Source organism: Oncorhynchus clarkii, chromosome 13, assembly GCF_045791955.1.
Source record: "Oncorhynchus clarkii lewisi isolate Uvic-CL-2024 chromosome 13, UVic_Ocla_1.0, whole genome shotgun sequence".
Classification (NCBI taxonomy): domain Eukaryota; kingdom Metazoa; phylum Chordata; class Actinopteri; order Salmoniformes; family Salmonidae; genus Oncorhynchus; species Oncorhynchus clarkii.
Window position 1 is genome coordinate 28,654,539 of NC_092159.1, and position 15,519 is coordinate 28,670,057.

General features: G+C 38.5%; 1 protein-coding gene across 1 annotated transcript in view; it reads left to right on the plus strand.

The window, feature by feature from the left end:
* LOC139364473 (zinc finger protein 180-like) overlaps positions 1–14,773 on the plus strand; it is a 28,672-nt gene extending 13,899 nt beyond the window's left edge. The window contains exon 2 of the mRNA XM_071101258.1: positions 11,572–14,773. Within this exon, the coding sequence (XP_070957359.1) occupies positions 11,572–12,617 (1,046 nt within the window). The 3' untranslated portion in view covers positions 12,618–14,773. The remainder of the gene's footprint in view (positions 1–11,571) is intronic.
* The last annotated feature ends 746 nt before the right edge of the window (positions 14,774–15,519 follow it).

The following is a 15,519-nucleotide window of genomic DNA, read 5'->3' on the forward strand; positions in this document are numbered from 1 at the left end:
TTAGCCTAGCCTATATGTCATTATTGTAGATGATGTCCCACACCGTAGCAGCATAGCCTTTAGGTCATTATTATAGATGATGTCCCACACCGTAGCACGTTGCAGCATAGCCTTTATGTCATTATTATAGATGACATCGCACACCGTAGAAGCATAGCCTATATATCATTATTGTAGATCACCTCCCACACCGTAGCACGTAGCAGCATAGCCTTTATGTCATTATTATAGGTGACATCCTACACCGTAGCAGCATAGCCTTTATGTCATTATTATAGATGACATCCTACACCGTTGCACGTAGCAGCATAACTTTTATGTCATTGTTATACATGACATCCCACACACCGTAGCAGCAGAGCCTTTATGTCATTATTATAGATGACATCCCAAATCGTAGCAGCATAGCCTTTATGTCATTATTATAGATGACATCCTACACCGTAGCAGCATAGCCTTTATGTCATTATTATAGATGGTATCCCACACACCATAGCAGCATAGCCTTTATTTCTTTATTATAGATGACGTCCCACACCGTAGCAGCATAGCCTTTATGTCACTATTACAGATGACATCCCACACCGTAACAAGTAGCAGCATAGCTTTTATGTCATTATTATAGATGATGTCCCACACCCTAGCAGCATAGCCTTTATATCATTATTATAGATTGCGTCCTACACCTTAGATACATAGCCTTTATGTAATTATTATAGATGACATCCTACACCGTAGCACGTAGCAGCATATCCTTTATGTCATTATTATAGATGACATCCCACACCTTAGCACATAGCAGCATAGCCTTTATGTCATTATTATAGATGACATCCCACACCGTAGCAGCATAGCTTTTATGTCATTATTATAGATGACATCCCACACCGTAGCAGCATAGCTTTTATGTCATTATTATAGATGACATCCCACACCGTAGCACGTAGCCTTTATATCATTTTTATAGATGACATCCCACACTGTTGCACATATCAGTGTAGCCTTTATATCATTATTTTAGATGACATCCCACACCGTAGCAGCATAGCTTTTATGTCACTATTATAGATGACATCCCACACCGTAGCACGTAACAGCATAGCCTTTATATCATTATTATAGACGACATCCCACATCGTAGCAGCATATCCTTTTTGTCATTATAATAGACGACATCCCACACCGTAGCACTTAGCAGCATAGCCTTTATGTCATTATTATAGATGACATCCCACACCGTAGCACGTAGCCTTTATATCATTTTTATAGATGACATCCCACACTGTTGCACATATCAGTGTAGCCTTTATGTCATTTTTATAGATGATATCCCACACCGTAGCAGCATAGCCTTTATGTCAAAATTGTAGATGACATCCCACACCGTAGCATGTAGCAGCATAGCCTTTATGTCATTATTATAGATGACATCCCACACCGTAGCACGTAACAGCATAGCCTTTATGTCATTATTATAGATGATATCCCACACCGTAGCTGCATAGCCTTTATGTCATTATTATAGATGACATCCCACACCGTAGCACGTAAGAGCATTGCCTTTATGTCATTATTATAGATGACATCCCACACCGTAGCACGTAGCAGAAGAGCCTTTATGTCATTATTATAGATAACATCCCACACCGTAGCAGCATAGCCTTTATTTCATTATTGTAGATAACGTCCCACACCGTAGCACGTAACAGCATATCCTTTATGTCATTATTATAGATGGTATCCCACACACCATAGCAGCATAGCATTTATGTCATTATTATAGATGATGTCCCACAACGTAGCACGTTGCAGCATAGCCTTTATGTCATTATTACAGATGACATCGCACACCATAGAAGCATAGCCTATATATCATTATTGTAGATCACGTCCCACACCGTAGCACGTAGCAGCATAGCCTTTATGTCATTATTATAGATGGTATCTCACACACCATAGCAGCATAGCCTTGATGTCATTATTTAAGAGGACATCCCACACCATAGCAGCATAGCCTTTATGTCATTATTATAGATGACATCCTACCCCGTTGCACGTAGCAGCAAAGCCTTTATGTCATTAAAATAGATGACATCCTACACCGTAGCACGAAGCAGCATAGCCTTTATGTCATTATTATAGATGACATCCCACACACCGTAGGAGCATAGCCTTTATGTCATTATTATAGCTGACATCCCAAACCGTAGCAGCATAGTCTTTATGTCATTATTATAGATGACATCCTACACCGTAGCAGCATAGCCTTTATGTCATTATTATAGATGGTATCCCACACACCATAGCAGCATAGCCTTTATTTCTTTATTATAGATGATGTCCCACACCCTAGCAGCATAGCCTTTATATCATTATTATAGATAGCGTCCCACACCTTAGATACATAGCCTTTATGTAATTATTATAGATGACATCCTACAACGTAGCACGTAGCAGCATATCCTTTATGTCATTATTATAGATGACATCCCACACCTTAGCACATAGCAGCATAGCCTTTATGTCATTATTATAGATGACATCCCACACCGTAGCAGCATAGCTTTTATGTCATTATTATAGATGACATCCCACACCGTAGCACGTAGCCTTTATATCATTTTTATAGATGACATCCCACACTGTTGCACTTATCAGTGTAGCCTTTATATCATTATTTTAGATGACATCCCACACCGTAGCAGCATAGCTTTTATGTCACTATTATAGATGACATCCCTCACCGTAGCACTTAGCAGCATAGCCTTTATGTCATTATTATAGATGACATCCCACACCGTAGCACGTAGCCTTTATATCATTTTTATAGATGACATCCCACACTGTTGCACATATCAGTGTAGCCTTTGTCATTTTTATAGATGATATCCCACACCGTAGCAGCATAGCCTTTATGTCAAAATTGTAGATGACATCCCACACCGTAGCATGTAGCAGCATAGCCTTTATGTCATTATTATAGATGACATCCCACACCGTAGCACGTAAGAGCATTGCCTTTATGTCATTATTATAGATGACATCCCACACCGTAGCACGTAGCAGAAGAGCCTTTATGTCATTATTATAGATAACATCCCACACCGTAGCAGCATAGCCTTTATTTCATTATTGTAGATAACGTCCCACACTGTAGCACGTAGCAGCATATCCTTTATGTCATTATTATAGATGGTATCCCACACACCATAGCATCATAGCATTTATGTCATTATTATAGATGATGTCCCACAACGTAGCACGTTGCAGCATAGCCTATATGTCATTATTACAGATGACATCGCACACCATAGAAGCATAGCCTATATATCATTATTGTAGATCACGTCCCACACCGTAGCACGTAGCAGCATAGCCTTTATGTCATTATTATAGATGGTATCTCACACACCATAGCAGCATAGCCTTGATGTCATTATTTAAGAGGACATCCCACACCATAGCAGCATAGCCTTTATGTCATTATTATAGATGACATCCTACCCCGTTGCACGTAGCAGCAAAGCCTTTATGTCATTAAAATAGATGACATCCCACACACCGTAGGAGCATAGCCTTTATGTCAAAATTGTAGATGACATCCCACACCGTAGCATGTAGCAGCATAGCCTTTATGTCATTATTATAGATGACATCCTACACCGTAGCACGAAGCAGCATAGCCTTTATGTCATTATTATAGATGACATCCCACACACCGTAGGAGCATAGCCTTTATGTCATTATTATAGCTGACATCCCAAACCGTAGCAGCATAGCCTTTATGTCATTATTATAGATGACATCCTACACCGTAGCAGCATAGCCTTTATGTCATTATTATAGATGACATCCTACACCATAGCAGCATAGCCTTTATTTCTTTATTATAGATGACGTCCCACACCGTAGCAGCATAGCCTTTATGTCACTATTACAGATGACATCCCACACCGTAACAAGTAGCAGCATAGCTTTTATGTCATTATTATAGATGATGTCCCACACCCTAGCAGCATAGCCTTTATATCATTATTATAGATAGCGTCCCACACCTTAGATACATAGCCTTTATGTAATTATTATAGATGACATCCTACAACGTAGCACGTAGCAGCATATCCTTTATGTCATTATTATAGATGACATCCCACACCTTAGCACATAGCAGCATAGCTTTTATGTCACTATTATAGATGACATCCCACACCGTAGCACGTAACAGCATAGCCTTTATATCATTATTATAGACGACATCCCACATCGTTGCAGCATAGCCTTTTTGTCATTATAATAGACGACATCCCACACCGTAGCACTTAGCAGCATAGCCTTTATGTCATTATTATAGATGACATCCCACACCGTAGCACGTTGCAGCATAGCATTTATGTCATTATTATAGGTGACATCCTACACCGTTGCACGTAGCAGCAAAGCCGTTATGTCATTAAAATTGATGACATCCTACACCGTAGCACGAAGCAGCATAGCCTTTATGTCATTGTTATAGATGGTATCCCAAACACCATAGTAGCATAGCCTTTATGTCATTATTATAGATGAGATCCTACACCGTAGCATGTAGCAGCATAGCCTTTATGTCATTATTATAGATGACATCCTACACCGTTGCACGTAGCAGCATAATTTTTATGTCATTATTATAAATGACATCCCACACCGTAGCAGTATAACCTTTATGTCATTATAGATGACTTCCTACACCGTAGCACGAAGCAGCATAGCCTTTATGTCATTATTATAGATGGTATCCCAAACACCATAGCAGCATAGCCTTTATGTCATTATTATAGATGACATCCTACACCGTAGCATGTAGCACCATAGCCTTTATGTCATTATTATAGATGACATCCTTCACCCTTGCACGTAGCAGCATAGCCTTTATGTCATTATTATAGATGACATCCTACACCGTAGCACGTAGCAGCATAGCCTTTATGTCATTATTATATATGACATCCTACAACGTTGCACGTAGCAGCAAAGCCTTTGTCAGTAAAATAGATGACATCCTACACCTTAGCACGAAGCAGCATAGCCTTTATGTCATTATTATATATGACATCCCACACCGTAGCACGTTGCAGCATAGCCTTTATGTCATTATTATAGGCGACATCCTACACCGTAGCATGTTGCAGCATAGCCTTTATGTCATTATTATAGATGACATCCTTCACCCTTGCACGTAGCAGCATAACCTTTATGTCATTATTATAGATCACATCCCACATCTTAGCACATAGCAGCATAGCCTTTATGTCATTATTATAGATGACATCCCACACCGTAGCAGCATAGCTTATATGTCGTTATTATAGATGACATCCCACACCGTAGCAGCATAGCTTTTATGTCATTATTATAGATAACATCCCACACACCATAGCAGCGTAGCCTTTATGTCATTATTATAGATGACATCCCACACCGTAGCATGTTGCAGCATAGCATTTATGTCATTATTATAGGTGACATCCTACACCGTAGCACGTATCAGCATAGCCTTTATGTCATTATTATAGATGACATCCCAAACACCCTAGCAGCATAGCCTTTATGTCATTATTATAGATGACATCCCACACCGTAGCATGTTGCAGCATAGCATTTATGTCATTATTATAGATGACATCCCACACCGTAGCACGTTGCAGCATAGCCTTTATGTCATTATTATAGATGATATCCCACACACCATAGCAGCATAGCCTTTATGTCACTATTACAGATGACATCCCACAACCTAACACGTAGCAGCATAGCTTTTATGCCATTATTATAGATGACGTCCCACACCCTAGCAGCATAGCCTTTATATCATTATTATAGATAGCGTCCCACACCTTAGATACATAGCCTTTATGTAATTATTATAGATGACATCCCAAACCGTAGCAGCATAGCCTTTATGTCATTATTATAGATGACATCCTACATCGTAGCACGTAGCAGCATAGCCTTTATGTCATTATTATAGATGACATCCCACACCTTAGCACATAGCAGCATAGCCTTTATGTCATTATTATAGATGACATCCCACACCGTAGCAGCATAGCTTTTATGTCATTATTATAGATGACATCCCACACCGTAGCACGTAGCAGAAGAGCCTTTATGTCATTATTATAGATAACATCTCACACCGTAGCTTCATAGTCTTTATTTCATTATTGTAGATAATGTCCCACACTGTAGCACGTAGAAGCATAGCCTTTATGTCATTATTATAGATGGTGTCCCACACACCATAGCAGCATAGCCTTTATGTCATTATTATAGATGACATCCTACACCGTTGCAAGTAGCAGCAAAGCCGTTATGTCATTAAAATTGATGACATCCTACACCGTAGCACGAAGCAGCATAGCCTTTGTCATTATTATAGATGGTATCCCAAACACCATAGCAGCATAGCCTTTATGTCATTATTATAGATGACATCCTACACTGTAGCACGTAGCAGCATAGCCTTTATGTCATTATTATAGATGACATCCTACACCGTTGCACGTAGCAGCAAAGCCTTTGTCAGTAAAATAGATGACATCCTACACCTTAGCACGAAGCAGCATAGCCTTTATGTCATTATTATAGAGGACATCCCACACAACATAGCAGCATAGCCTTTATGTCATTATTATAGATGACATCCCACACCGTAGCACGTTGCAGCATAGCCGTTATGTCATTATTATAGGCGACATCCTACACCGTAGCATGTAGCAGCATAGCCTTTATGTCATTATTATAGATGACATCCTTCACCCTTGCACGTAGCAGCATAACCTTTATGTCATTATTATAGATGACATCCTACAACGTTGCACGTAGCAGCATAATTTTTATGTCATTATTATAGATGACATCCCACAATGTAGCAGCATAACCTTTGTCATTATTATAGAGGACATCCCTCACCGTAGCAGCATAGCCTTTATGTCATTATTATAGATTACTTCCTACACCGTAGCACGTAGCAGCATAGCCTTTATGTCATTATTATAGATGACATCCTACACCGTTGCACGTAGCAGCATAATTTTTATGTCATTATTATAAATGACATCCCACACCGTAGCAGTATAACCTTTATGTCATTATTATAGATGGTATCCCAAACACCATAGCAGCATAGCCTTTATGTCATTATTATAGAGGACATCCCACACAACATAGCAGCATAGCCTTTATGTCATTATTATAGATGACATCCCACACCGTAGCACGTTGCAGCATAGCCTTTATGTCATTATTATAGGTGACATCCTACACCGTAGCATGTAGCAGCATAGCCTTTATGTCATTATTATAGATGACATCCTTCACCCTTGCACGTAGCAGCATAACCTTTGTCATTATTATAGATGACATCCTACAACGTTGCACGTAGCAGCATAATTTTTATGTCATTATTATAGATGACATCCCACAACGTAGCAGCATAACCTTTGTCATTATTATAGAGGACATCCCACACCGTAGCAGCATAGCCTTTATGTCATTATTATAGATGACATCCTACAACGTTGCACGTAGCAGCATAGCCTTTATGTCATTATTGTAGATGACATCCCACACACCGTAGCAGCATAGCCTTTATATCATTATTATAGATAGCGTCCCACACCTAAGATACATAGCCTTTATGTAATTATTATAGATGACATGCTAAAACGTAGCAGCATAGCCTTTATGTCATTATTATAGATGACATCCTACACCATTGCACGTAGCAGCAATGCCTTTATGTCATTAAAATAGATGACATCCTACACCGTAGCACAAAGCAGCATAGCCTTTATGTCATTATTATAGATGACATCCCACACCGTAGCAGCATAGCCTTTATGTCATTATTATAGATAGCATCCCACACTGTTTCAGCATAGCCTTTATGTCATTATTATAGATGACATCCCAAACCGTTGCAGTATAGCCTTTATGTCATTATTATAAATGACATCCTACACCATAGCACGTAACAGCATAGCCTTCATGTCATTATTATAGATGACATCCTACACCGTAGCACGAAGCAGCATAGCCGTTATGTCATTATTATAGATGACATCCCACACCGTAGCACGTTGCAGCATAGCCTTTATGTAATTATTATAGGCGACATCCTACACCGTAGCATGTAGCAGCATAGCCTTTATGTCATTATTATAGATGACATCCTTCACCCTTGCACGTAGCAGCATAACCTTTATGTCATTATTATAGACGACATCCTACAACGTTGCACGTAGCAGCATAATTTTTATGTCATTATTATAGATGACATCCCACACCGTAGCAGCATAGCCTTTATGTCATTATTATAGAGGACTTCCCACACCGTAGCAGCATAGCCTTTTTGTCATTATTATACAGTGAGGCAAAAAAGTATTTAGTCAGCCACCAATTGTGCAAGTTCTCCCACTTAAAAAGATGAGAGAGGCCTGTAATTTTCATCATAGGTACACTTCAACTATGACAGACAAAATGAGAAAATAAAATCCAGAATATCACTTTGTAGGATTTTTCATGAAGTTATTTGCAAATTATGGTGGAAAATTAGTAATAAAATGTGATTTCATTTTGATTTGAAATAAACATCCTATTTATCAAAGGTTGATTCCAAGGGATTTTAATTGGTTAAATGTCCATTTTGATACAGAAACACTAATCCATGTTTTAGATTTATTAAGAACAAGTTGATTAACAAAGTCATGAAAAATTGGAAGAAATTAATAATTAATTAAATTGAATTGAATAAACCACAGTTTGGCTATGATAAAAGATATGCCTCTGGGGTCAAAATGATCCATGTCAGAAGTATGGTTCAATGCAAATGTGTAGTGGGTGTAAAGTTTGTTTTAAATCCTAACTCATTAAAAACGAGTCAATCAACATGTGCTTCTCTTTGAACGACTTAATATAATATTACACTTTTTTCAAATAAATGAAAAATTAACTTTTGGTTCCTCAACTGCGTTGCCCACTCCAGTCAGTAGATGGCGATGTGCGTCTTTTAGGTTCAGGCGACGCTGCCAGTGTGACGTATAATCTAATGGACGGGACGCTCCTTCAACAACAACAGCTAGTCACTGTTTTTGGTGTATATTACTCGAAGTGTGTTAAACACACTTCTGTCGTATGTACTTTTTGGCCCATTTCATTATGTATTTACGTTGTTTGTCAGCTAGCTGGTTTGCTAAGTTAGCTTAGAACTAGGCTAGTCGCTAATGCTAACTAGCTAACATCCCCGACCATGAGTTCACTAAGCGACTCTCCTCCTGATAAAGAAGAGGAGGTCTGCTGGACGGAGAAAGAAGCTCTCGTCAAAGAGGAGGAGGAGGATGTTACAATACAAAAACAAGTAGAGGGTGAGGCTGTTACCGTGAAAGAAGAAGAGAAAGACGTTTCAGTGAAAGAAGAGGAAGACGCGTTCAGAGTGAAAGAGGAGGAGGATGTTACAGTAAAAGAAGAGGAGGAAGATGCAGTTTTTGGAGTGGAGGATGAAGTGAAAGAAGATGAAGATGTTTTTGAAATGAAGGATGAAGAGGGGGAGATTACTGTCACATTAGAGGAGGACGAAGAAGAGAAGACTGGAGAACTGATTAACACCAGTAAATACAGTGAGTACTATCTTATAAAACAGTGACAGAAACTCTGCAGTTGTTGAACTAATGTGTGAATTTAGTAATATGTGATTTTTAAAAGGGCATTCTTCACTTGAATATGTTTCTGTACCGTGGGGAATTGTTCATGACCTCCTCCAGTGATGTTTAAACTTTTCCTGTTGAAAAGTGATATATAAATACAGTAAAGTATAAACACACTAAAGGGAAACAAATAAATGTTTTGAGCAAATAGTGTTTTTTTTTTGTCAACTGCAAACTAGAAGGAGTGAGTGATGTCATAGTAAGACATTCAAGGAGTTGGCTTGATGGGAATTCGTGATGTCATCCAATAGGCGACTGATCTTCATGTGAATATTCATTATTCTTTTTAAAATTCTTCCTGTTCTGTCAAGTTCGTTGTTGATCATTTCTAGAAAGCCATTTTCAAGTCTTGCCATAGACTTTCAAGACAATTTAAGTCCAAACTGTAACTAGGCCACTCAGGAACATTCAATCTTGGTAAGCTCCTCCAGTGTAGATTTGGCCTTGTGGTTTAGGTTATTGTCCTGTTAGGACAGTTTTTTGTATTCAGATCTCTGAAATGCACTCTACCTACTAAATCCTAAATCATTTCAGAGTTTGCAAAATCCAATGGTTCTAACCGAGAGTCACCTTAACTTTATTGACAACACCCAAATGGATACTGTCATTAATGCAGTTCAATAATTACAAATCATTTTTAATACTGTAGCTGTTTAGTTAGTCACATGTTCAGCTATCATCAGCTGATCCAGGTAAAGACCGTTATGCTGTGCTCCACATTGGATCCAACATCCCTAACAAATGTATGTTTATAATGTGTTATTGTCTGCTTGATTTATAGTAGGGTCTCGTTAGTCTGTTTGGAGACAGAGATACTTTGCTCATAATGTGTAGAAAACTGTTCCTTGATGGATAGGTGAAGTTATGGGTCCTGCAGTAGGTCTATGTTGTTGTTAGGTGAAGTTATGGGTTCTACAGTAGGTCTATGTTAGGTGAAGTTATGGGTCCTACAGTAGGTCTATGTTGTTGTTAGGTGAAGTTATGGGTTCTACAGTAGGTCTATGTTAGGTGAAGTTATGGGTCCTACAGTAGGTCTATGTTATTGTTAGGTAAAGTTATGGGCCAATTTGTTAAACACTTAATGTGCCTCATTGTCAGGCTGATGGCAAAGCTAGCCAAAGAGATGTTTAGTGGTTGAAGTATTTTTTAAGTATAAAGCAGTTGATTTGCGACAATAACACAAACAGATTAAGCAGGTGTTTCAAGCGAGCCTTACAATTATAATCCAAAAGTAGTGTGAAATGCACTCATAAGCAACTTGTAAATGGAGGCTATTTTTGCTGTCAGCCTATGAGAACTCCTGTGAGTTTCCCCCATGGTGGTGAATTAGTGAATAGACACAGAACTTTATGTGAGTTTTCTTGAGTAGCACTCTAATATTCAGAACACATTGTGAAAATCTAAAATATTCGCTCAACATTTTTGCTCCAGGCAGATATACTACATACAAAGCTAGCGGTTTCCTCATTAGCAGGGAGGAGTTTCTGCAACCAAATTGTGTGCGCATTGCCTTGGTGCCACAATTTTAGCAAACACAGAAAGGGGCCTATATTGGAGACCAAAAGTCGTCTGGCACACTGTTTAGGATTTCAACATCTTGAATAACTTATTTCTAGCCTACACTCGTCGACGTTACTACTAATGTGAAAACAAGACTAAATCTGACTATTGTTGCTATCTTGACTGTCTTAATTTTCAAATTGAACAGACGTCAATTGTTGTACAACTTCATGGGTACGCTCTGGAAAACACCTTTTACCTCAAATAAACAATTGATTTCTGCTGTTGTGGGCCTTTAACCATCTATCTGACTTTGTCGTGCACACAGGAGAGAGACGGGACAATCGTGGATCCTCTGGGGAGCCTCAACAACATCATGATGCTGACGAGGCAGAGAAGAGTCTCTCCAGATCAGAACTCCTCAAAAAACACCAGCATAAACCCACAGGGAAGAGAACTCACTGCTGCTCTGACTGTGGGAAAAGATTCAACTCTTCATCAAACCTTAAAATACATCAAAGAATTCACACAGGAAAGAAATCGTATGGCTGTGATCAATGTGGGAAGAGTTTTACTACATCTATCAATCTAACTATACACCAGAGAACACACACAGGGGAGAAACCATATAGCTGTGATCAATGTGGGAAGAGTTTTACTACATCTAGCTATCTAACTATACACCAGAAAACACACACAGGAGAGAAAGTTTACATCTGTGATCAATGTGGGAAGAGATTTATTCTGCTACAAACCCTGAAATCACACCAGAGAATACATTCTGGAGAGAAACCTTTTGGCTGTGATCAATGTGGGAAGGGTTTTACTACATCTATCAATCTAACTATACACCAGAGAACACACACTGGAGAGAAACCTTATATCTGTGATAAATGTGGGAAGAGTTTTACTACATCTAGCAATTTAACTATACACCAGAGAACACACACAGGGGAGAAACCATATAGCTGTGATCAATGTGGGAAGAGTTTTACGACATCTAGCTATCTAACTATACACCAGAGAACACACACAGGAGAGAAACCTTACGCCTGTGATCAATGTGGGAAGAGATTTATTCTGCTACAAACCCTGAAATCACACCAGAGAATACATTCTGGAGAGAAACCTTTTGGCTGTAATCAATGTGGGAAGAGTTTTTCTCACCCAAGCAGCCTGATAGTACACCAGCGGGGACACACAGGAGAGAAACCTTTTAGCTGTGATCAATGTGGGAAGAGTTTTTCTACATCTTGCAATCTAACTATTCACCTGAGAACACACACAGGAGATAAATCTCATAGCTGTGATCAATGTGGGAAGAGATACTCTGATAAAAGGTCTCTGATTAAACATCGGAAAATACATACATGAAGGAGTTGTTTCATGATATCAATGAAATAATGTCACAATGCAGAATGTTTTAACATTGTAGTAGCAGTATTTGAATGAATGTCAGAATGTAGAATGAACCCTAAACGTTTGCCCCCTGTTCAGTTGATATTAGCCTCAGCGGAAAAATCAAGGCTCTGAATTGAAAGAGTACTATTTATGTGATTTTACATAAAGGGACAAAATAAATTGTGTTACACTTACCACGTTGGTAACCCACTTGAATCAAAACGCAACACTTCAACATGTTTAGGTTTTCAATATATCCCGAACTGTTTCTACATATTGGTTATTGATTTGGACATGTTACAACTATTTTTTGAAAAGATGTTGAAAATAAGACTATGCCCGACGTCCAATATATGTTCGGTTGTTGTTGAAAATATGTCTTTTCGGGTTGTTTTTTCAATGACTTGAAAACAACATAATTTCAACATACTTGCAGCATAAACACATGGACGCAGTATAATATATTGGTCTATAATCAATTTTATTAACAATCCTACATCACTCCAGTATTTCTTTACAACATTCAAATGCTAATTGTCTTTATTCCACTACTGAAGAAGCATGTCTCAAATCACCTCATATTTCAAACCTTCAGCCTGACAAAAGATACATGTTTTATTATTCCATGCCTCACCATTAAGTTAATTATTGCCCACACATATTAACAAAGGGGTGTACTTTTGGTTTTGATATTTCATATTTACAATTCATTTAGTAATAATTATTTATGCAAACAACTGACAATTTTTGGGAACAATTATATTGGCATTGTTATCCTGCTTTTAGACTATCAGGGTTCATTCTCAGATGTGCCAAACCAAATGTACTAGAGCATGACATTGGGGACTGGGCCCTGATCCAACAACATGCCTATCGAGTGAACCCTGAAAAGAGAGAGAAGCTCCGCAGTGAGGTTGAAAGTTACTACAGGTATTGCAGGAGTTTCCTCTTGAAATCAGACATGTCTTTGGTAAGGACAACTTGGTTGCTGATTGTCTCAAGGGTGGGCAGTCAAAAATATTTGTGTTTTGCATTTAGCCAGTGGGTTACCATGGATACCAATTTATTTTGACATGTTTTTTCCGTGTTGGAGATTAGTTTTATCTCTTATTATTTTCTGCACTGTTGGTTAGGGGGCTCGTAAAGTAAGCGTTTCACCTGTTGTATTCCAGCATTTCACTGTTAGGTTTACACCTGTTGTATTCGGCGCATGTGACTACAATTTGATTTGAGTTTTGTTTGGGCTCTTCCAAGGGGACGAGAGTTCTAGAAACTAGTGAGTTTTAGGAAGACAAGTGTTCTAGAAGCTTGTGGGTTCTAGAAGCTCGTGAATTTTAGGACTCTATTGAAAGAAAATGGGGGAAAAAAATATACGATTGTATGTTATTATTTAGAAATACTGTTTTTTTCTTGTTTTTAATTGTTGACAGCAAGTTGTTTTTTGTTGGTGGTGAGCAAACATGTCCAACAAAAATATAGGATATATTTGTTGTCTTAAAGGGGAAGGTGTTACAGGCTTTGGTTTTTCCATTTATATTTTCAGGTTAGACCTTAGCGCGTTGGAAAGGGGATACCTAGTCAGTTGTACAACTGAATGCATTCAACTGAAATGTGTCTACGGTGCACGTCTAGCTTGTTAGCACGTAGGAAGCACTGATTGGTGTCACCTCGTTAGTCAGTATGTGTTACACCTGTGCTGGCTTGTCCATCTCGTTAGTGGGAAGGTGTTTCACCCGAGCTGATCCAGGTTCTATTTAAGAGTGTCTGGCCCAGTGCTCCAGTTGTCTTGATAGATGTGGAGAGTCAACACATTTAGTTGCTCCACTTCCTATCTTTAAGTTTTGTGTGGGTTTTTCTTTTGTTTGCCTCTTCTTGGGCAGATTTAGTGGGTCTCATGGTGGGTGTATTTTAGGTCCCAGTTGTTACTAGTCAACATTCAGTGGACACCCCCATAGTGTCTTTCAGAACCCCTCCAAAAAACAAGCTCGTTTTTTGAGTTGGATATTGCATCCTATTAATATTTTAATCAATGGAATTTCCTTAGGGTGCCCATTAGTCTTTCAGTTATTAGTCTTCTGTTTGTTGTGTACTAAATATTTATTTATTTTCATTATTTTATTTGTTTTTTTCCTGTGAAGCCATTGTGTTGCATCCATGTCTGAAATGTGCTGTATAAATAAAGCTTGATATGATTTCAACAACAAAATGTTATTTTTTATTTCACCTTTATTTAACCAGGTAGGCCAGTTGAGACAAAGTTCTAATTTACAACTGCGACCTGGCCAAGAAAAAGCAAAGCAGTGCGACAAAAACAACACTGAGTTACACATGGGATAAACAAAAGTACAGTCAATAACACAACAGAAAATCTATATACAGTGTGTGCAAATGGAGTAAGGAGGTAAGGCAATAAATAGGCCATAGTGGCGAAATAATTACAATTTAGCAATTAAACACTGGAGTGAAAGATGTGCAGAAGATGAATGTGCAAGTAGAGATACTGGGATGCAAAGGAGCAAAAATAAATAACAATACGGGGATGAGGTAGTTGGGTGTGGCTATTTACAGATGGGCTGTGTACAGGTGCAATGATCGGTAAGCTGCTCTGACAGCTGACGCTTAAAGTTATTGAGGTAGATATTTATATATGAACCCAATGACCGACCAATCGAAATACTCTTGGTCCCTCTTTAGTATGAAAATCAGTAGCAATCCCATGTCAAAGGATTCAACTACTGAAAACAGAAACAAATGAATGGATCAAACAGATCAATCCCACTTTTCAAGCCTGTTGAAGGCGTGATGGAGTGGTAAACACCACCCCCGGCCTCTGCAACACATTTAGTCATATTATATAAAACACTCAAAGTGATGG